This window comes from Tachysurus vachellii, chromosome 2 (genome assembly GCF_030014155.1).
Source record: "Tachysurus vachellii isolate PV-2020 chromosome 2, HZAU_Pvac_v1, whole genome shotgun sequence".
Classification (NCBI taxonomy): Eukaryota; Metazoa; Chordata; class Actinopteri; order Siluriformes; family Bagridae; genus Tachysurus; species Tachysurus vachellii.
The window spans coordinates 26,313,351-26,338,758 of record NC_083461.1 but is presented as its reverse complement, the minus strand read 5'-3'; the positions used below and the strand labels follow the sequence as shown (position 1 = coordinate 26,338,758).

At 38.5% G+C, this 25,408-nt stretch overlaps 1 protein-coding gene across 1 annotated transcript; it reads left to right on the top strand.

The window, feature by feature from the left end:
- Window positions 1–1,611: 1,611 nt before the first annotated feature.
- Window positions 1,612–25,406, top strand: LOC132858048 (mucin-2-like). Its single transcript, XM_060888223.1, has 9 exons — window positions 1,612–1,732; window positions 14,789–14,833; window positions 14,932–15,012; window positions 15,177–15,226; window positions 15,920–15,972; window positions 18,183–18,235; window positions 18,443–18,607; window positions 18,932–19,847; window positions 25,301–25,406. Exons 2-9 carry the CDS (start codon window positions 14,800–14,802, stop codon window positions 25,404–25,406), a joined length of 1,458 nt encoding a protein of 485 aa, XP_060744206.1. The 5' UTR covers window positions 1,612–1,732; window positions 14,789–14,799.
- Window positions 25,407–25,408: the final 2 nt, after the last annotated feature.

Sequence of the window (25,408 nt, the reverse complement as noted above, 5' to 3'; positions counted from 1 at the left end):
ATGGATGACTGCTCATCAGTTAAAGCTTAATCCTAGCAAAACTGAGCTGCTCTTCATCCCAGGTGATTCATCCCCAGGTCATGATCTTGCTATATCCTTACACAACGATCTGATCTCCCCGTCAGCCACAGCTCGCAACCTTGGGGTAACCATGGACAATCAACTGTCCTTTTCCTCTCATGTTGCTAATGTGACTCGCTCATGTCGGTTTCTTCTCTACAACATTAGAAGGATTCGACCATTTCTGTCCACACAGGCTGCTCAGGTACTTGTTCAGTCTCTTGTCATTTCTAGACTGGATTACTGCAATGCACTGCTGGCAGGTCTACATATGAACGCAATCCGTCCTCTGCAAATGATCCAAAATGCAGCTGCCCGGCTTGTTTTCAACCTGCCAAAGTTCTCTCATACCACCCCGCTGCTGCGATCCCTCCACTGGCTTCCGGTAGCTGCACGCATCAGATTCAAAACACTGATGCTGGCCTACAAAGCCAAAAATGGACCAGCTCCCTCTTACCTCAAAGCCCTCATCACTCCTCGCACTGCACCCCGCACCCTCCGATCTACCAGCACTGCTCGACTGGTTCCACCATCTCTCAGGGTAAGAGGCAAGTATACTACAAGACTCTTCTCTGTACTGGCACCAAGGTGGTGGAACGAACTTCCCCTAGAGGTCCGGACAGCTGAGTCACTGGCTATTTTCAAGCGGCGGTTGAAGACCTACTTATTCAGGAAACACTTCAACTAGCACTTCTTTCATTATCTTTTGCATTTTTAAAAAAAAAAAAAAAAACACACCTTTGACACTTTCATTGTAACTTTGAACAAATGTTTTAAACTCATGGTATCTTAAGTATGTAACTTAGTGATCCAGCATTAATGTATTCAATGTTAGAGATTTAAGCACTTATGTACGTCGCTCTGGATAAGGGCGTCTGCCAAATGCTGTAAATGTAAATGTAAATGTAAACTCTCTGAACTTGGCCCATTCTAGATTTTGCCGTTGGAGGTCAATGCTGTGTGCGATTGTGTTATAATTCTTAGGTGCTCTATGTTAATCGGTCATCTGTTAACTTTTGTTGAAAATGTATTTATAATATTATATATGTATTTCTCTCATTTTCATATATTGTGAGAAACATGAACAAAAGTCAGGATTCCTTGATGTTATGAAACAGTCAGACATAAGTCGTGATCAGACCTAATGCATAATTACACTGTAAAACAAAGCTTGTTTTTTTAGTTGTACTGCACATTTGGGATTAACAAGAATAACAGTGAGATTTTTTGTGCTTTAGAAATTGTGGAAGTCGAACAGTGTTTGCGGCATTTAATGCCTGAACACCATTGTTCAGTACATTCATTGTGCTTATGTTCATTGTGGCACCTGTAAATGGATGAAAAGACAAAAATTTTTCAATCATTTGTTGACTTTTGTCTGAACTAGAAGCTATGGAATTTTGAATTTGGAGAAATCAGCACTTCATTATCATGAGGAACAAGTTTTTTAAAGGCAGTCATTTCCTCATTAAATTCTACAGTAACAACATCATTTATTAGTATCTCAGACAGCTCACGGAAACAAGTATTTCAAGTTGTCTGAGTGTCTTTACTCTCACAGTGTTTTCTGTCAGTTCGTGTACAACACAGAAAGAAGGACTAGAGGCTTCCTCGGATTTCAATTTCACATCAAATTTTTCAGAATATCAGAGACATTTAATTAAAGAAAGAGGTAAGTGTTTGCTGTTTGATGTTGAAACACTGGCTTTAAAGTCATCTAAATCCGTAAATTGTTATTATGACAGTTCTGTGGTGTGTGTGTGTGTGTGTGTGTGTGAGAGAGAGAGAGAGTGTGTGTGTGTGTGTGTGTGTGTATGAGAGAGTGTGTGTGTGTGTGTGTTGTATCTTCAATTCAACTCACTCAGTGATCTCTGTCGTGGTTACAATAGTGACTTATTATTCATGATGGAGGTTGTTGGAAGATGTTGAGTGCTTTTGAAAAGTTTCTCACACACTGTCATTATATCATTAACTTCACCTGCTGCTAGTGTGAATGTCATCAGTGTTTTACTGCACAGTATAATAATGAGTTTAACTGCCTGTGACAAACCTCTGAATCAGTTCTGTTCACGCTGATCATTAGATTATAATCTATCTATCTATCTATCTATCTATCTATCTATCTATCTATCTATCTATCTATCTATCTATCTATCTATATTGTAGCGTGGCAAGGAACCGAGGCACGGAGGCAGGAATTGGTGGGAAAAATTTAGTGCTCTTTTATTTATTTCTGTATGCTCAGTGAAAAATGAGGAGGTAAGGAAGGAGGAGGTCCCAGTTTCACACTTCCTTGTCTACCACCTTCAGCATTGTTGAATGACGAGTGGCAAGGCAAAAATCCTTTTTTAACAACAGTATATTTATTGAGAGACATGCAGGAGTTTAGCATACAACATACAAACTTTAACACCGTAGCACCAACCCGAGAATGCGTATAAGCAAGCTTTAGGATCTTAGTCTGTTGAGATTTAAAGCTACAGAACACTGCTATGTTCTACATCCTCCTTCTTTAACTTCGACAGTTATTGCTTAATGAACAATTTCTTATATTGAAGTTTTTTTTTTTGTTTGTTTTTTTTTTATAGGAAAGGCATTCAACAGATTTACTTGAGCTGAGAGTAAAAAGAGCAATTAACACAACATTTGTTAACTCACATTTTAACATCAGTTATAACATTAACATCAAACATTTTGTTACTGAATTATAGAACTTTCTTTTCAGTCTCTATTTACTTTTTTTCATTCCAGGTACTTTGGGTTTGGTTTGCAAATGCGACCTGCTCTGGTCACATATGGAGCTGTAGAAAGAACTTTTGTTGAATGTTCATTCAGTGGTTTCTTCTCGATTCCTTGTGGGGTATGTTGTTCTTTGACCTCATTTGGAGTGGTGAATTTGTGCTTAGATTCAGCAAAGGGGGTCTGAACAAAGGGAAGCGACATATTGCTGTGGTCTAACTTTTGCGGTGGTGGCTCCACGACAGGAAGGATATGTTTCTGGTTTCGTCTGTATACTCTTCCTTCAACTTCCACAAGATATGATCGTGGTTCATCACAGAGCTGTTTGACGAGTCCGATTCGGTCATGGCCTTCGGACGTTGCAAGTTTTGAAACACATCAGAGCCATCCCTCCTGGATTTCTCCATTAGATGTTTTGCACTCTGCACTGCCCTCTCAGCTAGCCCATTAGCTTGTGGATATCCAGGGCTACTAGTGGTATGTGTAAAATCCCAAGCACCAGCAAAGTCTTTGAACTGTTGGCTTGTAAACTGGGTACCGTTGTCTGAAAAGACATTGTGCGGACTCCCATGAACAGAGAAGTGCCTTTTGAGTTTTGTGATTACTGTACTGGAGGACAGGTCACGAAGCAGACCAATTTCGAACCATCCCGAATACGAGTCAACTAGTGCGAGGAAGTGTTGACCATTCCACTCAAAGATATCCGTAGCCACACTTGACCATGGGAGATCTGGGATGTGATGTAAGTGTAGAGGCTCTTTTTGTTGATGGGGTTTCATACTGTTACAGATAGCACGATAGTACCTCCTTTTCAATGTCCTTGGTTAAAGAAGGCCAGAATACAATGCCCCGTGCCCTGCGTTTGGTTGCATCAAGGCCTGGATGACCTCTGTGAATAATGGTGATATACTCCCTGTGTAGTGATTCTGGAACAACCAATCTCTGTCCCTTCATGAGTACATCGTCATCAACTTCATCCCTAAAGGGAAAATACTCACGAATTCCTGCTGGCAGCTTTGATTGTCTAGAGGGCCATCCTGACTTGATAATACTGCAGAGACGTTGAAGGACTGGATCCTGTGCAGTATGAGTTTGCAACTCTTTCAGTCTGGAAGACGAGATGTGTTGAACTGACATAACTTCAAAGTCAGCTCCGTCATTAGTGTGTTCGTCTGGTGAGTATCTGGGGGAACGTGACAACGTGTGGGCAAGGAACATATGTTTCCCTTTCTTGTATGTGATTGTGAAGTTGTATTTCTGCAATCTTAGCATCATGCGTTGCAGCCTAGCTGGAGCTGTGTAGATAGGCTTGTTAAGGATGGTAACCAGTGGCTGGTGGTCTGTTTCGATGTGAATTTGTTTACCATATATGTAATCATTAAATTTGGTGCACGCAAATACAACAGCCAAAAGTTCTTTTTCTATCTACGTGTAGCGTACTTCTGTTTGCATCAGAGTACGTGAAGCGTACGCGACAGGAGCACCTTCTTGGAGACATGCAGCTCAGAGTCCAAACTGGGAGTAATCACAGGTTAGTGTGACAGGTTTCAGGACGTCATAGTATTTCAAGGTAGGTGGACTAGAAATCCTGTGCTTCAGAACTTCAAAAGCAGCCTGATGTTGTTTAAACCAACACCACTCTGTGTCTTTACAAGTCAGCTCATGCAGAGGGGCAGACAGCTCACTAAGGTTCGGTATGAACTTTCCTAAGTAATTGATCATACCCAGGAAGCGCTGTAATGCAGTAACATTGTCTGGTGGTGGCATTTCTGAGATCGCTTTTGTTTTTGCTGGGTCGGGTTGTAGTCCTTTGCTTGTGAAAACATGACCGACATAGCTCACCTCACTTAGGCGGAATTTGCATTTCTGAGGGTTCAGTCTCAAGTTCACGTCACAAGCACGGTCCAACACTTTCCTTAGGTTTGCATCATGTTCCTGCTCACCGTTACCTCCCACGATGATGTCATCGACTATGACCGCGCACGGGTAGCCGGCAAAGATCTGTTCCATAGCGCGCTGAAAGACCTCGCTGGCTGAATTAATGCCAAAGGGCATCCTGAGAAATCGGAACTTTCCAAATGGAGTACTGAACATAGTCAGTAGGGAGGACTTATGATCCAGCGAAATCTGTCAAAAGGAGCTTTTTGCGTCTAGCACAGAGAACACTGTGGAGTTTGGCATCTGCGCTGCCACTTCTTCCACCGTGTGCATGGGGTGATGCGGACGTTTTAGGAACTTGTTTAGGTCCTTAGGTTCAATACACAGTCTTATTTCATCTGAGTTTTTCTTGTAAGTCGCCACCATGGATGACACCCAATCGGTTGGCTCAGATACAGTAATTACGCCAATGGCAACCATTCTTTCCAGCTCTGCTTTTACCTTGTGTTGCATTGCAGCAGGAAGTCTGCATGCTGGACGGACGACAGGTTGAGCTTCTTTGTCCATTTTCATGCAGTACATTATGGGAAGCTTTCCGATTTCATCTCGGAAAAGATCTGCATATTCAGTGTTAAGCTGCTGGATGAAACTTGGGTTTTCTTTTACACCGACCTGGTGGACTGCATTATTGAGAGAAATAAGGCCCATCTGAAGACAGTCTGATAGTCCGAGCAATGGCTGTACGTTTTTTTCGACTACATAAAACCATAGAGAGTAGGTCTGGTCACTCAGATTGCAAGATAACATGGTTGAACCAGCAGTTTGGATCTCCTCTCCACCATACGCAACTAGCTTCACATGGCTTGATACCTGGAGGTTTTCGTCTTGCTTCACCTGTGTAAATGTCTGCAGAGACATAATGTTACATGAGGCTCCTATGTCAATCTTTAATTCAAGAGGCTTTCCATTAGTTTGCACTGTGCAAGATATTATATATATATATATATATGTTTTCTTTAACTGTTTCGAGTCAATTTGATGATTTACAGCAACTCCATCTATAAAGAATAAGTCTTCGCTGCTATTTGAAGCTTTGGTAACATCAATTTGATTTACAGACTTTTTTAGATTTCGTGTGCGCTGAATTTTCACTGATTTGCAGCATTTTTGGAAGTGGTTCCATTTGTTGCACCTGTGACATTGCTGGCCATATGCAGGACATTTCTCCCGTTTTGCCTCGTGGTTGCTCCCACAATTGCTACAATTATGAATTTGTTGCTGGGCAAACTTATCTAATCTGTGTTTGGGAGTACGAAACGGTTTTCTTTTTACCGTTTGTTGAACGCTGTCCACATTTGTCAAGTTGTGTTTTGGTCCAGTAAGCGTTTTAGTGTGCTGGTCAGTTAGTTCATGTATTTGGCATATTTCAATGACTTTTGTCAATGAGACTTTTGTCTCATTGTCTCGCAACAGGAGTTTTCTCATCCCATTGTTAAGTATACCGCACATGAGTCGGTCTCTTATCAATTCTTCCTGTAAATCTCCAAACCTGCAACTTTGTGATTTGTTTCGTAAGTCACTCACATATGCCTCAATCGTTTCTCCTGGCTTTTAGTCTCTTTAATTAATTTGTGTCTTTCCAACTTTAATTTGGGTCTTTCCATTGTTATGTTTGTTTGTGGGCTGCAAAGTTCGCGAAACTTGCGTTTTAGACATTCTGGGTCCTCGCGTAATTCAGCCCGAGTAATTATTCGTCGGTTTTCTCCCTCGCCTGCATACGCAGTGGGTGCATAGACGAACGTTCGCTCTCGCTCGATGGCTTCCGAGCCGGCCAGATTGAGCAGTATGAATGCTTTCGTGCGAGGCTCTTTAGCCGCCTTCACACTGCACACGACAAACGGACACGACTGTCGGATTTCGCCCCCTAGTGACAGTCGCACAGAATATGCAATATGATCGTGTAGACGTCAACATGGGAGAGAAGTTAATTCTCGCGGTCTCGGAAAACCCATTACTAGATGATTGTGACAAAAATCTTCTCCATTAAGGCGCAACTCTTGCAGTAAACAGTGATACTCATCGAGACTTTTTCTCCGAGTCAGGTAGTGTTTTATTCACACTGATTTGCAATGTTTTCTTTGGCGTCTCCAGTAAAGGAGAGTAAAAGCAAGAGCCTGTATTCTCAATCCATTTATCGTGGTGAATGAAGGAATTAATTAATGAAGGAGTAAATACAAACAATCAATGCAACAATAAATCCAGAAAGACCGTGAATAATTTTTGAGGAAACATGGACACAACATTAAAAATAATACAATATAAATATTAATAATTTATTACTTTTTTTTTATCAATAACAATGTATTTAAAACAAAAAGATTGTTTTTGGTAAAGTTTAAACATTACTAAAGTTAATATTAATACTTTTCAATAATTCTTATCACCTCGTGCACACGAACCTGATAGGAAAACATTGGAATACATCACATCCGGTCGGCATATCGGATGCGGTGTAGTCGCACAAGTTAATTTTTTTTAACGGATCCAACGCTCAAAACGGATCCGAAAATTATGGATCCGCAGGTGCTCGGCACCTCACGCAGCGACCTTGCGACTCTCCATAGGAAATGAATGACTTCCGGTTTATCGGTGGTCGTTTGTCGTGTGCAGTGTGAAGGCGGCTTTTCTCAGAGTGCGCAGCAGCAATGAATATGTCGAATTCTTGCTCAAATACACGCCAATTTTCGGCGACATTCCCATCAGATACAAGAGGATCAGGTCTGCGAAACCCTTCAGCCATGATTTATTGCACGATGAATAACGATGGCTTACTGTGTGGATGCTTTTTGCTTTTCCTTGCGGGTTTCACGATACTGTGCAGACCACTTCTGACACCATGTTGAATGACGAGTGGCAAGGCAAAAATCCTTTTTTAACAACAGTATATTTATTGAGAGTTTATTTAATTTATTTAATTTATGTTTAACATACAAACTTTAACACCGTAGCACCAACCCGAGCATGCGTATAAGCAAGCTTTAGGATCTTAGTCTGTTGAGATTTAAAGCTACAGAACACTGCTATGTTCTACAAGCATCAAGGGATAGCATGTAGTGTCGTCCATCAAGACGAGGATGTACAACTTCTCCAACCTTCCTGCAACGGGTTTGCTGGCCAGTCATGGCCCAAGAGTAAAGGGACAGGCGGGTCGAGTATAATCCCCACCAATAGAGGCTACTCCTCCGTGGGGCCATGACTGTTTTGCTGAGCGGGGATTGGCTCAGGGTTGGGTGAGGGTCACAGTGCTCCCGGAATCCAGTAAGGCAGAAAGGAACTTTCCGTTCACCTTGACCTGGACTTGTGGCGCCCAAAAGGCAGTGGCGGTGTGCAGGCCACAGCCAGCTAGCTGCATGAACCGGTCCATGGCCACCCACTTGATTACCTCTTTTGTCCCTTTTCCACCAGAAAGAACCGGGTGCTGGTTCAGAACTAGTGCTGGTGCTGGTTCAAAGCTGGTTCCACTGGCGAACCTTCTAAGAACCAGTTTGCCTTTCCACCGGTTAGAGAGACGTCTGACGTCACTGTATACGTGTCACGTTACACAGCAACGTTAAACGGAGGTTGTAATCAAGAAAATACATAACGTTATTTTATTATTAATACAGAAAAAATGTAGCCTTAGCATGTAGCTACCTACTATCATGTGTGCTGATAATCATATTGCGGTAAAATAAAAGTGGCCCTGCCCCCAGACCCTACTTAATGGAAATTTATCAACGCAAGCAGTTATCCATGTGGTATTCATATATATTAGAGATGAGCCGGATACTCGTCTGAAACGAGTATCAAGCATATTAAAGCACTTAAATAAAGCACTTCTGCCGAGTACGAGTATTATACGAGTAATATGAGTCAATATCTGTGCTCGGATTGAATGAAAATCATCATTGGGTATCTGATTGTGTCAGCGTTCTGTGATAGGCTAGTCACAGCGCCCCTCCCCTACACACATACAGATGTATTGTGTTGCTGTGTCTCGCTCTGCTCACTCACAGTCACACACAGAACAGCTCTTTGTCTCTCCCTCAGTCACTCGGGTTCGCGGGTCTTTTCCGTTAATGTTTAGGGTATCTTCAGCTTTTTACTTCGGGTTGTAACGTTAATAATACGTACTTACTAACCAGTAGAGTTCTGGTAAACGTGGGTTCCTTCAGACGTGGTGCTTGCTTGGTAGAATGCGACTCGCATTGCGTCTCTGCCTGTCGGAGATTTTTTTTCTTTTTTAAACCTTCAGCTGTCTCTAACCAGTAACCAGACACTGAGTGTCTGACACGTTTTTGCTGTATTTCATAAAAACATAAAGATAGTAAGCTAGTGTTATAAATATTACAAATTAATTATTACCGGTTAACCCCCCGCCAATTTCAAGACAAGCCCCGCCCACTTCCGGGTTAGGCCCCACCCACTCCGTGTACGGATACAGATAATTCATATGGTTAACAGATACGGATACAGATACAGATAATGCTGTACTCGCTCATCCCTAATATATATATAATATATATATCTTAGATTAGTCATCAGTTTCTGATGACAGCTGATAACTTCAACAAAAGATACTTCATGAGAAGCTTCTCCTTCTCACACAACTGTACTTTATGTCCATATAGTCCACAGATCTAGAAGAGTAGTGATTTATAATCCCAATCTCTGGTGTTTATAATGGTTTATAATCCCACTCTCTTGTGTTTATAATGATTTATATTCCCACTCTCAGTGTTTATAATGATTTATAATCCCACTCTCAGGTGTTTATAATGATTAATATTCCCACTCTGGTGTTTATAATGATTTATAATCCCACTCTCTGATGTTTATTATGATTTATAATCCCACTCTCTGGTGTTTATAATGATTTATAATCCCACTCTCTGGTGTTTATAATGATTTATATTCCCAATATCTGTGTTTATAATGATTTGTAATCCCACCCTCTGGTGTTTATAATGATTTATATTCCCACTCTTTGGTGTTTATAATGATTTATAATCCCACTCTCTGGTGTTTATAATGATTTATAATCTCACTCTCTGGTGTTTATAATGATTTATAATCCCACTCTCTGTGTTTATAATGATTTATAATCCCACTCTTTGGTGTTTATAATGATTTATAATCCCACTCTCTGGTGTTTATAATGATTTATATTCCCACTCTCTGTGTTTATAATGATTTATAATCCCACTCTCTGGTGTTCATAATGATTTATATTCACACTCTTTGGTGTTTATAATGATTTATAATCCCACTCTCTGGTGTTCATAATGATTTATAATCCCACCCTCTGGTGTTTATAATGATTTATAATCCCACTCTCTGGTGTTTATAATGATTTATAATCCCACTCTCGGTGTTTATAATGATTTATAATCCCACTCTTTGGTGTTTACAATGATTTATAATCCCACTCTCGGTGTTTATAATGATTTATAATCCCACTCTTTGGTGTTTATAATGATTTATAATCCCACTCTCTGGTGTTTATAATGATTTATAATCCCACACTCAGTGTTTATAATGATTTATAATCCCTCTCTCTGGTGTTCATAATGATTTATAATCCCACTCTCAGTGTTTATAATGATTTATAATTCTACTCTCTGGTGTTCATAATGATTTACAGTTCCACTCTCTGGTGTTTATAATAATTTATAATCCCACTATCTGGTGTTTATAATGATTTATAATCCCACTCTCAGTGTTTATAATGATTTATATTCCCACTCTCTGTGTTTATAATGATTTATAATCCCACTCTCTGGTGTTTATAATGATTTATAATCTCACTCTCTGGTGTTTACAATGATTTACAGTTGAAACCAGATATTTACATACACTTCAGAAAAAAAGACAAAAACATTTATTTTCTTTACTGTCATACATTAAATCAGAGTAAACTTTTTCTGTTTTAAATCAATAAATATTAACATATTTTTTGCATTTGTTAAGTGTCAGAATCGATCGAGGGAGAATTTTTATGTATTTTTATTATCACTTTCATCAAAGTCAGAAGTATACATACACTAAGTTTATCGTGCCTTTAAACAAAAAAAAAAAACTCCAGATGCTTCCATTCTGAGATTAAGAAGCTTCTGATAGGTTAATTGATTCCATTTGAGTTAATTGGTGGCACACCTGTGGATGCATATAAAGGCACACCTCAAACACAGAACCTCTTTCTTTGACATCATGGGAAAATCAAGAGAAATCCACCAAGACATCAGAAAAAGAATTGTTGACTTCCACAAGTGTGGCTCATCCTTAGGTGCAATTTCCAGATGCCTGGAGGTCCCACGTTCATCCGTTCAGACAATGTGGTTTAAATGTTATGGCTGATAAAATAATGTGTGCAGTATAATGTGGCAAGTATAAAAAACATGGGAATGTACAACCATCATACCGCTGAGGAAGGAGTCCCAGAGAGGAACGTATTTTGGTGCGAAATGTGTGAATCAACCCAGAACAACAGCAAAAGATCTTGTGAAGATGCTGGCTGAAACTGGTACTGTAAGACAGTGTCATTATCCACAGTAAAACGAATACTGTACCACCATGAGCTGAAAGGTTACTCTGGGAGGAGAAAGCCATTACTTCAAAACCACCATAAAAAAGCCAGACTACAGTTTGCAACTGCACATGGGGGAAAAAATCTTAATTTCTGTAGACATGTCCTGTGGTCTAACGAAACAAAAATTGAACTGTTCGGCCATAATGATAAACGGTATATTTGGAAGAAAAAGGGCGAAGCTTTGAAGAATCAGAACACCATCTCAACTGTGAAGTATGGGGGTGGGAGTATAATGTTGTGGGGCTGCTTTGCTCCAGAAGGGACTGGTGCACTTTATAAAATAGATGGCATCATGAGAAAAGAAAATTATGTGGATATATTAAAGCAACATCTGAAGACATCAGCCAGGAAGTTAAAGCTTGTGCGCAAATGGGTCTTCCAAATGGACAATGACCCCAAGCATACCTCCAAATTAGTTACAAAGTGGCTTAAGGACAACAAAGTCAAGGTATTGGAGTGGCCATCACAAAGCCCTGATCTCAATCCCATAGAAAATTTGTGGGCGGCACTGAAAAGGCGAGTGCGAGCAAGAAGGCCTACAAACCTGACCCAGTTACACCAGTTCTGTCAAAAGGAGAGGGCCAAAATTCCAGCAAACTATTGTAGAAAGCTTGTGGAAGGATACCCAAAACGTTTGGCCCAAGTTAAACAGTTTCGGGGTAATTCCACCAAATACTAAGGAAGTGTATGTATACTTCTGACTTTGATGAAAGTGATAATAAAAATACATAAAAATTCTCCCTCGCTCGATATTGACATTTAACAAATGCAAAAAATATGTTAATATTTATTGATTTAAAACAGAAAAAGTTTACTCTGATTTAATGTATGACAGTAAAGAAATAAAAGTTTTTGTCTTTTTTTCTGAAGTGTATGTAAATATCTGGTTTCTACTGTATAATCCCACTCTCTGTGTTTATAATGATTTATAATCCCACTCTTTGGTGTTTATAATGATTTATAATCCCACTCTCGGTGTTTATAATGATTTATAATCCCACTCTTTGGTGTTTTTAATGATTTATAATCCCACACTCAATGTTTATAATGATTTATAATCCCTCTCTCTGGTGTTCATAATGATTTATAATCCCACTCTCAGTGTTTATAATGATTTATAATTCTACTCTCTGGTGTTTATAATGATTTACAGTTCCTCTCTCTGGTGTTTATAATAATTTATAATCCCACTATCTGGTGTTTATAATGATTTATAATCCCACTCTCAGTGTTTATAATGATGTATAATATGTATAATCCCACTCTCAGTGTTTATAATGATTTATATTCCCACTCTCTGGTGTTTATAATAATTTATATTCCCACTCTCTGGTGTTTATAATAATTTTTAATCCCACTCTCTGGTGTTTATAATGATTTATAATCCCACTCTCTGGTGTTTATAATCCTTCATCAGTCCATTAAATCCAAATTTAGAAAGATAAAATCCATAAAATAATTATTAATATAACTAAAGGAAGGTGAGATTATCTCTCAGTGTTGTGCTGATGCATGGATTAATGACGTTTCAGAATGATGATCCACACAGAGAGAAACATGCATCACAAAAAACACCACACTGAGCATTAAAGCTCAGAGAAAAAACGTCTTTCACTGCCTGACATTTCAGGAATGTTCCTGCACTGCATTTACGGCTCTCACTTATTTCACAGCTCATGACCAAACAAGTATTTCAAGTCAGAGTTTCTTTCTTTACTGTTTGATAAAATCCCTCTTTGTGTTCATCTGCAAAGCCAGTAGATGTGTCAGAGTAGAATATATAGTTCTGTAAAACTTTTACAAATGAAATTAAAGTGAATTAAACGAGTTTCAAATGAACGAATGGAGTCAATAATAACACTGAGGTCTTTTCCTGCTGCATGTAAGAAAACATCATCCAGAGTTTCTGTAATCAGTAATCTTTATTCTATTTGTACAAGTTGTGTCTGTCCTCCGTCTGGTCATGAACGTCACCCTCAGATGTTTTGGGAGTGCTGCTCTTACATTCCTTATCCTTCAACAACTGCAACAGCTCGAATTATTTTTAATTGAAATGTCAAGAAGACATTTAATCTAATATAAAGAGAATTGCATATGACTCAAACAAGGTGTTGGCTTTTCATAATGCAATGAATTATGTAATTAAATAATTCATTGTAATTGTTATCAAAGTTCACTGGGCAAAATGTGTGAGCATGTTTGTGTGTGTGAGCATGTTTGTGTGTGTGTGTGAGAGAGAGCGTGTGTGTGTGTGTGTGTGTGTGTGAGTGCACATGTGTGAGCGTGTTTGTGTGTGTGTGAGCACGTGCACGCGTGTGTGTGTGTGAGCGTGTTTGTGTGTATGAGCATGTGTGTGAGCATGTGTGTGTGAGCATGTTTGTGTGTGTGTGAGCATGTGTGTGTCTGTGAGCATGTTTGTGTGTGTGAGCATGTGTGTGTGTGAGCATGTTTGTGTGTGTGTGTATGTGTATGTGAGTGCGCGTGTGTGAGCGTGTTTGTGTGTGCGAGCGTGTGCACACGTGTGTGTGAGCGTGTGTGTGAGCGTGTTTGTGTGTGTGAGCGTGTTTGTGTGTGCAAGCATGTGTGTGTGTGAGAACGTTTGTGTGTGTGAGCATGTGTGTGTATGAGCATGTGAGTGTGTGTGTGAGCATGTTTGTGTGTGTGAGCATGTTTGTGTGTGTGAGCATGTTTGTGTGTGTGAGCATGTGTGTGTGTGAGCATGTTTGTGTGTGTGAGCATGTGTGTGTATGAGCATGTGTGTGTATGAGCATGTGAGTGTGTGTGAGCATGTGTGTGTGAGTGCGCATGTGTGAGCGTGTTTGTGTGTGAGCACGTGCACGCCTGTGTGTGAGCGTGTTTGTGTGTGTGTGAGTGTGTTTGTGTGTGTGAGCGTGTTTGTGAGCATGTTTGTGTGTGTGAGCATGTGTGTGTGTGTGAGCGTGTTTGTGTGTGTGTGAGCGTGTTTGTGTGTGTGTGTTTGTGTGTGTGTGTGTGTGTGTGTGAGCGTTTGTGTGAGTGAGCGTGTGTGTGTGAGCGTATGTGTGTGTGTGTGAGCGTGTTTGTGTGTGTGTGTGTGTGAGCATGTTTGTGTGTGTGTGAACGTGTGTGTGTGTGAACATGTGTGTGAGCATGTTTGTGTGTGTTGGAAACACTTCAAATAGCATTTCTTTCCCTATCTTTTGCATTTATATAAAAATAAATAAATAAATAAATAAATAAACGGACACTTTTTCATTGTAACTCTGAACAAATGTTTTAAACTCATGGTATCTTAAGTATGTAACCTAGTGAGCCAGCATTACTGTATCCAATGATAGAGATTTAAACACTTATGTACGTCGCTGTGGATAAGGGTGTCTGCCAAATGCTGTAAATGTAAATGTGTGTGTTCATTTTTTCCACATCATCCTGTCTAAATGTTAAACAACAAATGCTTTAAATAATAACATTTTAATGACCACATTTTATTATCATCATTTACAGGGACTCAGAAGATGAAACCTTTTCTGGTCCTGTTAGTTCTAATAGGTAAAATATTCACCTTATTTATTCACACTATTTCAGTGTCCCGGTTATAAAGTTTTCCACAAAATAAACTGTTCCTTTTCATTTGTAATGTCTGTAAGGACTACTGGGGACATCATCTGATAACAGACAGCCGTTAGTTCATGGCTGGAGCAGGACTGACAGCGGCTTAGTTGTTCCAGGTAAAATGTTCATACCAATATGTGACAAAAACAGAATTATGTGATTATTAATGCAAATGGTTAAGGATGGCGTTATGTAGTAATTAATGCTATATATATATATATATATATATATATATATATATATATATATATTATATCTATTTCATCTATTTCATCTATAGATCCTCAGGATTTGAACATTACTGCCATCAACAATACAGTCAACATGCTGGTAACAATTTTTCTTCAGATTTGTTCAGTCTGTAATTCATACAGATCCAAATGATATACATTCAAAATCTTCATTTCCTATTATCTACTACAGAGCGATTACATCTCAAATCTGATTGGTCAGAAAATCTGCATGTTTCTGCAGTTTTGCTAACAGCTCGTTCTCTGCAGACACTCCACATAATCTGAAGACTAATAATAATCTTTTTTAAAAACATGTTTTGCAACTAAAACATGAAAGCAATGATGTAGTAATTTCTGTACTGAGAAGGTTCTGTAACATTAATAGAAAGAGTCTCCAGTCTCAGTGGAGAGGCTGCTGATGGACAACTGATTTAAGCTGCTGTAACATAAACAAGTGAGAACAGGAACTAACTAGTTTTGCAGATGATCCTGAAGATTAACTCTAACTATAAAACTTTTAAACGTGTGAAGTGTTGCTCATTACTACATTAAACACTGCAGTGGAGGTAAATCACTGTGGTATCAAGTGAGCAACACACAACACAACCCATGTGCTTTATACTGTAGTAAAATAATCCATGGTGGTGTGGCTTTGTGTCGATCACACCACCCCATATGGATTATTTTCCTCCAAGTGCATGGACTGTGTTATATATAATAAAAATAATACCAAATACAACCATTTTTTCGTGAAATGTAACCAAACATCTGGATCTCTCTCCATCTGTAGAACTCATTATCTGTGGAAGCTGTGAATAATGGAACAGACATCAAAATATTTAGGTAAGAAGGAAGAGTTTGGTGTTGATGGCTGCTCATATTTCTTTTTTGTTGTAGATTCTTTTGATTACCAGAAAGCACATTATTAATTTTTAGCGCATGCGGTCGAGTTTATAGCTGAAACTCACACACAGTTTGCATGTGCATCAAGATTTTGCTTTTGTGGCTGTGAAAGGAAATGGGAATGAGACAAATGCTGAGTATTTACTTCATCCCCATTCCTTTATTCATGCTCAGTATGTGGACAGATTAATAAACAGTCCCACACACACCAGTTCACACACCAAACTGACATTTACATTTATACAGTTGAAACCAGATATTTACATACACTTCAGAAAAAAAGACAAAAACTTTTATTTTCTTTACTGTCATACATTAAATCAGAGTAAACTTTTTCTGTTTTAAAACAATAAATATTAACATATTTTTTGCATTTGTTAAGTGTCAGAATCGAGCGAGGGAGAATTTTTATGTATTTTTATTATCACTTTCATCAAAGTCAGAAGTATACATACACTAAGTTTATCGTGCCTTTAAACAAAAAAAAAACTCCAGATGATTCCATTCTGAGATTAAGAAGCTTCTGATAGGTTAATTGATTCCATTTGAGTTAATTGGTGGCACACCTGTGGATGCATATAAAGGCACACCTCAAACACAGAGCCTCTTTCTTTGACATCATGGGAAAATCAAGAGAAATCCACCAAGACATCAGAAAAAGAATTGTTGACCTCCACAAGTGTGGCTCATCCTTAGGTGCAATTTCCAGATGCCTGGAGGTCCCACGTTCATCCGTTCAGACAATGTGGTTTAAATGTTATGGCTGATAAAATAATGTGTGCAGTATAATGTGGCAAGTATAAAAAACATGGGAATGTACAACCATCATACCGCTGAGGAAGGAGTCCCAGAGAGGAACGTATTTTGGTGCGAAATGTGTGAATCAACCCAGAACAACAGCAAAAGATCTTGTGAAGATGCTGGCTGAAACTGGTAAGACAGTGTCATTATCCACAGTAAAACGAATACTGTACCACCATGAGCTGAAAGGTTACTCTGGGAGGAGAAAGCCATTACTTCAAAACCACCATAAAAAAGCCAGACTACAGTTTGCAACTGCACATGGGGGAAAAAATCTTAATTTCTGTAGACATGTCCTGTGGTCTAACGAAACAAAAATTGAACTGTTCAGCCATAATGATAAACGGTATATTTGGAAGAAAAAGGGCGAAGCTTTGAAGAATCAGAACACCATCCCAACTGTGAAGTATGGGGGTGGGAGTATAATGTTGTGGGGCTGCTTTGCTCCAGAAGGGACTGGTGCACTTTATAAAATAGATGGCATCATGAGAAAAGAAAATTATGTGGATATATTAAAGCAACATCTGAAGACATCAGCCAGGAAGTTAAAGCTTGTGCGCAAATGGGTCTTCCAAATGGACAATGACCCCAAGCATACCTCCAAATTAGTTACAAAGTGGCTTAAGGACAACAAAGTCAAGGTATTGGAGTGGCCATCACAAAGCCCTGATCTCAATCCCATAGAAAATTTGTGGGCGGCACTGAAAAGGCGAGTGCGAGCAAGAAGGCCTACAAACCTGACCCAGTTACACCAGTTCTGTCAAAAGGAGAGGGCCAAAATTCCAGAAAACTATTGTAGAAAGCTTGTGGAAGGATACCCAAAACATTTGGCCCAAGTGAAACAGTTTCGGGGTAATTCCACCAAATATTAAGGAAGTGTATGTATACTTCTGACTTTGATGAAAGTGATAATAAAAATACATAAAAATTCTCCCTTGCTCGATATTGACATTTAACAAATGCAAAAAATATGTTAATATTTATTGATTTAAAACAGAAAAAGTTTACTCTGATTTAATGTATGACAGTAAAGAAATAAAAGTTTTTGTCTTTTTTTCTGAAGTGTATGTAAATATCTGGTTTCAACTGTATATCTAAAAATTCTATATCATTTCTATATTTAAAAATCTATCTAATCGAAAATACCATTCCTTCAGTCTTAAATCCACAAGACACAGAGAATGAGCCCAAATATGTAGTATGTGAACTCAACACAAATATGACACAACCGTAACACTTTAGCACAAGTGAAAAAGAGCATTTAATAAAGTATAGAGATTAGTTATTCAATTTGCCTGTGTACAAGGCACTACTTATTTATTTATTTGTATATCTCGTTTGTTTTTTAGGGAAGGATCACAAATAATTATCAGAAGGTACTGGTATCCAAGTCTTGCAATAGGTAAGCATTTGTGTTTGTCAGTTTCAGGCTATTTAACACAAGACCATTTATCAAATTAAATGTAATTAATTACAATTAAATATCTCATTTACACAATAAGCATTTTTTGTCACGTTTGTTGTCACACTCTGAAGATTTGAAATATTACAGCTCACTAGCATCAAAATAAGTAAAAAGCAGTGTTTTGTTGTTGTTTTTTTTATTAAGAAGTCTTGCAGTCACCAGCAACCACTGCATCCACAACACCTTCACCTACACCTACAGACTTCACAACCCAGACCATCACAATTCTGTCAATGACCAGCACAAAAATGCCTGCTACTGAGTCGAGACCAGCACAATCTTCTACTGCCCCCTCCAGTACACCTGAAGGTACTGATGTAAACTAACAGTAACATCCATAATGTTGAAAGTGAAACCGATAGCAGTGGCAGAAGGTTGCAGAGTCAATACATGTCTAAGCAGTAGAAAATAATATAATACATACTCTTACTGACGGACTGACTAAAGACGAGACATAATCTGTACCTGTTACATAATGTTTACATAAAGTTACAAACATTAGAATGAGACTCCTCTCTCATTCTAATGAATAAACAATACATTTTAATCATCTAATATGAAGATTTATAATTCAGTCATTGGCAAAGTTGCTCACCAAACTGCTCTAATCGCCTTTCTGTCTTTTCACTATAGTTTCTAAAGCAACAAGCACAATATCACCTACTTCGGCACAGGAAACTACGGCTACAACATCAGCTTCAATAACAACTACATTGACACAGAACGATACAACAACTGTGAAAGAATCACCTACAACTGTTCCATTAATTTCAGTACCAGAGAACACAACAACCGAAACACCAGCCATAAATACAACCAACGTAACAACCACAACAACCGAAACACCAGCCATAAATACAACCAACGTAACAACCACAACAACTGAAACACCAGCCATAAATACGACCAACTCAACAACCAAAACAACTGAAACACCAGCCATAAATACAACCAATGTAACAACCACAACAACCGAAACACCAGCCATAAATACAACCAATGTAACAACCACAACAACCGAAACACCAGAAATAAATACAACCAACGTAACAACCACAACAACCGAAACACCAGCCATAAATACAACCAATGTAACAACCACAACAACCGAAACACCAGGCATAAATACAACCAACATAACAACCACAACAACCGAAACACCAGCCATAAATGCAACCAACGTAACAACCACAACAACCGAAACACCAGCCATAAATACAACCAACGTAACAACCACAACAACTGAAACACCAGCCATAAATACAACCAACGCAAAAACAACCACAACAACCGAAACACCAGCCATAAATACAACCAACGTAACAACCACAACCACTGAAACACCAGCCATAAATACAACCAACGTAACAACCACAACAACTGAAACACCAGCCATAAATACAGCCAACAAAACAACCACAACAACTGAAACACCAGCCATAAATACAACCAATGTAACAATGACAACAACTGAAACACCAGCCATAAATACAACCAACGTAACAACCACAACAACCGAAACACCAGCCATAAATACAACCAATGTAACAATGACAACAACTGAAACACCAGCCATAAATACAACCAACGTGACAACCACAACAACCGAAACACCAGCCATAAATACAACCAACGTAACAACCACAACAACTGAAACACCAGCCATAAATACAACCAACGTGACAACCACAACAACCGAAACACCAGCCATAAATACAACCAACGTAACAACCACAACAACTGAAACACCAGCCATAAATACAACCAACGTAACAACCACAACAACTGAAACACCAGCCATAAATACAACCAATGCAACAACCACAACAACTGAAACACCAGCCATAAATACAACCAATGTAACAACCACAACAACCGAAACACCAGCCATAAATACAACCAACGTAACAACCACAACAACCGAAACACCAGCCATAAATACAACCAACGTAACAACCACAACAACCGAAACACCAGCCATAAATACAACCAACGTAACAACCACAACAACGGAAACACCAGCCATAAATACAACCAATGCAACAACCACAACAACTGAAACACCAGCCATAAATACAACCAATGTAACAACCACAACAACCGAAACACCAGCCATAAATACAACCAACGTAACAACCACAACAACCGAAACACCAGCCATAAATACAACCAACGTAACAACCACAACAACCGAAACACCAGAAATAAATACAACCAACGTAACAACCACAACAACCGAAACACCAGCCATAAATACAACCAACATAACAACCACAACAACCGAAACACCAGCCATAAATACAACCAACATAACAACCACAACAACCGAAACACCAGCCATAAATACAACCAACGTAACAACCACAACAACCGAAACACCAGCCATAAATACAACCAACGTAACAACCACAACAACCGAAACACCAGCCATAAATACAACCAACGTAACAACCACAACAACCGAAACACCAGCCATAAATACAACCAACGCAACAACCACAACAACTGAAACACCAGCCATAAATACAACCAACGCAACAACCACAACAACTGAAACACCAGCCATAAATACAACCAACGCAACAACCACAACAACTGAAACACCAGCCATAAATACAACCAATGTAACAACCACAACAACCGAAACACCAGCCATAAATACAACCAACGTAACAACCACAACAACTGAAACACCAGCCATAAATACAACCAACGTAAGAACCTCAACAACTGAAACACCAGCCATAAATACAACCAACGCAACAACCACAACAACTGAAACACCAGCCATAAATACAACCAACGTAACAACCACAACAACCGAAACACCATCCATAAATACAACCAATGTAACAACCACAACAACTGAAACACCAGCCATAAATACAACCAACGCAACAACCACAACAACTGAAACACCAGCCATAAATACAACCAACGTAACAACCACAACCACTGAAACACCAGCCATAAATACAACCAACGTAACAACCACAACCACTGAAACACCAGCCATAAATACAACCAACGTAACAACCACAACAACTGAAACACCAGCCATAAATACACCCAACGTAACAACCACAACAACCGAAACACCAGCCATAAATACAACCAACGTAACAACCACAACAACCGAAACACCAGCCATAAATGCAGCCAACAAAACAACAGCAACAACACCACCTACTACTACAATGACAACACCTACTACTACTACAACTACTTCTGCTACACAAATAGTGTATTTGGTACAGATTCTCAGATTCACTCTTGATATGACATTCACCACAGACCTTGAAAATCCATTATCAGCTGCTTTCCAAACACTTGCTAAATGGATTGAAGGACTGGTAAACATTTTTCTTTATGATTCATTGTTGGTGTAGAGTTGAGTGAAAAATATTAACTTTGCTACTGTGTAGGTTTTAACTGTGTAAAATTAATTTTGCAAACATTTTTATTTCTTCATTCAGCTTGATGAAATATATAAAAAACAATACAGCAGCCGCTATAGCCATTGCAGGGTCAACAACTTAGCGTGAGTAAAATTTTGATTCATATTGAAACTATACAAATATAAAATAATATTCATAACATTTATAACGACGCTAATGGTATCTTCTCCCAACAGGAAAGGATCTGTGAAAGTAAATGCAACGTTGTTCTTTGCTGACACGATTCCTAGCAATTCAGATATAGAAAAGACGCTGGTTTCTGCCTGGGAAAGTAACTCTACCAGCTTGCCTCTAATAAATGGCACTGTTGTCGCTGGTAAGTGAACACTCTGCTATCTTATTTCACTTCTAACGGAACAAGATTGTCTATATAACAAAATAAATGTTTTTTTTATCTTTAGGACAAAGTGGCCTATCTAGCAGCTCTCCAAGTGCAGACCTCTTTTCTACAGTAACGCTTCTTCTAACATGTGTACTTTTAGTATCACAAACCCTTTTATCAATGTAGTCCACTGTGTGTTTATATCTCCACTGATTATCAAAATCTAGATCAAGATAACAAATAATTTTTTTAATTAATTATGTAGATTCGTGGGCATGTGGTAGCCTAGTCATTAATGTGTTGGGCTACCAATTGGAAGGTTGTGAGTTCGATCTCTCGAGTTTCAAACTTACTGTGTAAATTCCTAATTATTACCCGGTAGATTTCAGGGAATGCTCTTAAATCTGTTTTTTTTTAAATTTATTCTTCATACTGAGTGTAGACTTTTTAATGTTTATTATGTGTCTAACTTACCTGCCACCTTGTTTTCATGAGACAGCAATTGTCTCAGCTCTTGTCTCATATTACTGAGTTATATAGTATGCAATAATATTTAGGTGGTTGTGGCCAGGTTGGTGTACTAATAAATTTGCAAGTAAACATTCTTGAATGTTGTATCCAGAAGCACCATAGTTACTCTTTGGCTGTGTATTTAATACAGTAGAATGATAAATGAGCACTTATCAGTCTGTCCTAATGTCTGTCCTTGTCATGGACTATTCCCTGCCTGAACACCAGGGGGACGTTCTGGAGGATTCCAATTACGTCTTGTGCCACGTGTCTTTGTATTTGTTTTGTGCTCACGTGTGTTTGCCCCCAAGGTCCTTAATCCGTTCCAGCCTCTGCTCACCTGTTCCGTGTGTTTCATTGATTGTTCCCCCTATTTATACCGGTTGTCTTGCGTGTTGTTTGCTGAGTCCTTGTTTTTTCATGTGTTGTAGTGTTTCCTGAGTTCTGGTTTGTTATTTCTGAACTTATTTCACTAATTTCTTCATCAACTTATGCACTAGATCCCTTAAATACATCTTTATTTAAACAGATAATAACAAAAGCAACTTCTGTAATAATTATTCATGGACATAATTCAGACTAAACACAGGCTGAAACATCAGAGTCCTATAATAAACTCCTATATAAACTCCCACACTTCACTATAATATATTCACTATAATCAACTATGAAGTCAATGACTGTATAATTTTTTTTATGATGTGCTGGTCCAATGATTTGGCTACACACAACTTAATTTTGTGATGATGAATAAAGAATATAGTCAACTTCTGATACTTTCTTTCAAATAGACAAAAAGAATTGCCAGCCATGAGCTATCATCTCTTCAGTGTTTAAATGCAACTTTACAGACATGAGATGATACAGACATGAGAGGCAGTTATCAGTCATGGTACAGTATCTCAGAGCCCAAACATATAAGTACACTGGCCTGAAGTCCATATAAGTCTAGTTATCTAGTTTAAATCAAACAACTGTACATTTGATTCCATTCACACACAAAGACCTGGCAGATGAAACGTTAATGAGGTATTGCAGAGAGAATTAACCAAAAGACACCACATACAATGTCTGTATTGAGCTGTCATGGATACTGTTCTTGTCAGTGGCCAGGACAGGGTTAGTAGATGTTATCAGATCTCTGTATTATTTTACCTAAATATCAGGATAGACAACTTTTAGCTGTGAGAATATGATTGTCTCTATCAAGGAATACTGAAATGTACAAAATAGATAGCTATACTCTATATTTTATATCCATGGTTCTCCACATACAGTATCAATCCTGCGTGACTTGTATGAAGGCGTGGCTGTGGTCAAGTCATCCTTTCATCACAAGAACTGGTAACAGATCCAGAAGATGTTTCTTGACTATCATATGTCATCAGTAAAACAAACAACATTTGTGTTTCTGACCTCAGACTTTATTGTTGACGCATGCCCACAAATTCACACAGAAAGCACTTTTAGGCATAACACAAAGCATGTATTCATTGCTGACACACCTTTTGTGGTTGCCATATTTGTTCATATTGGATATGCAATAAAAACAAAGCAAGTTTTCTTAAACTTAAAAATTGTACTTGTCAAGCATCTATTCCTAATAATAAGCAACTTTATCTACAAAAGAACAAGACAAATAAAAACCTCTGGAAATAGATTTAATAATCTTACATTTGTTTAGTCATGTTCACATAGTGAGAAAAAGAGTCCCCTCCAAAACTATTGGAACAGCAAGAATAATTCATGTTTTTGCTGTAAACTAAAGACATTCTGGTTTGAGATCCACAGATGAGAAAAGACTTTATATGTTGATGTGTTAAATGACAGAACAGGCAAGTAATATATCGGATATTGACAGGTGAGTCTATGCACAAACATTGAGCATAGACAACATAACAGCACCATTTGTCAAATGAAAAGTGTAGCTTGTCTTCTCAGTCTGAGACTGTTAACAAATTAGAACAGATAAGGAAGATTTTCACGTGGACATTGACGTGTCTCACTGCAACACAGTAAAAAAAAAACAAAAAAAAACTTTGCATTTATGTGAAACACAAAAGTAGCTTGACTCCATCAGTACGAGTGACGCAGTGATACTGACAAATGTTTCAGAACCACCCAAGCACAAGCTGAAAGCCACAGCGCTTTGTCATACAGACGTTTTTGTACAAGGTGGAGTTTACCTTCAGAGTAGATAAATACACGAAATAGAAAGTAAAACATTGAGTTACCTCATATATAGAAATATATAGAAACAAAGCATACTAAATGGATTTCAGAAACTCTTTTCAGGGAACGCCCATGTCTGAAAGAGAGTTGCAAAACATGATGTGATAAAACATCATGGCCATTTTGATGGTCAGCTACATTTGTTGTGTTTATTGCTAGATGTGTACACATAATCCATAATTAATTAGTTTATTTATTTTTTATATGATATATTTTGTGGAAGCACTGGAAAACACTTCCTGTCAAGTGTCAAACCTGGGGGGTGAATTCTGACAGTTCTCACTGTTCCTCAACCTCAGCTGCATCACTCCAGTTCTCACTGCAGTGTAATAGACCTTCCTCATTAACTTGCTGACTTTGTTATCTATTACTTCCATGTTGTCAACGAGGGAAGGACAAGCTACAGTTCATTGAAAAGTATTTTTCACTTCTTGATGTTTTTTGTTTTGTATACTGGTCACATTGTGTTGGTGTTTCTAGGTTAAATACAAGGTTAAAAAGGTATTCTAGCCTAAAAACAAACCCTAGCCGGACAGCTCTCCCGTCTATTCTACTTTTTTGCTCCATGGAAAATAAACTGGACTGAAA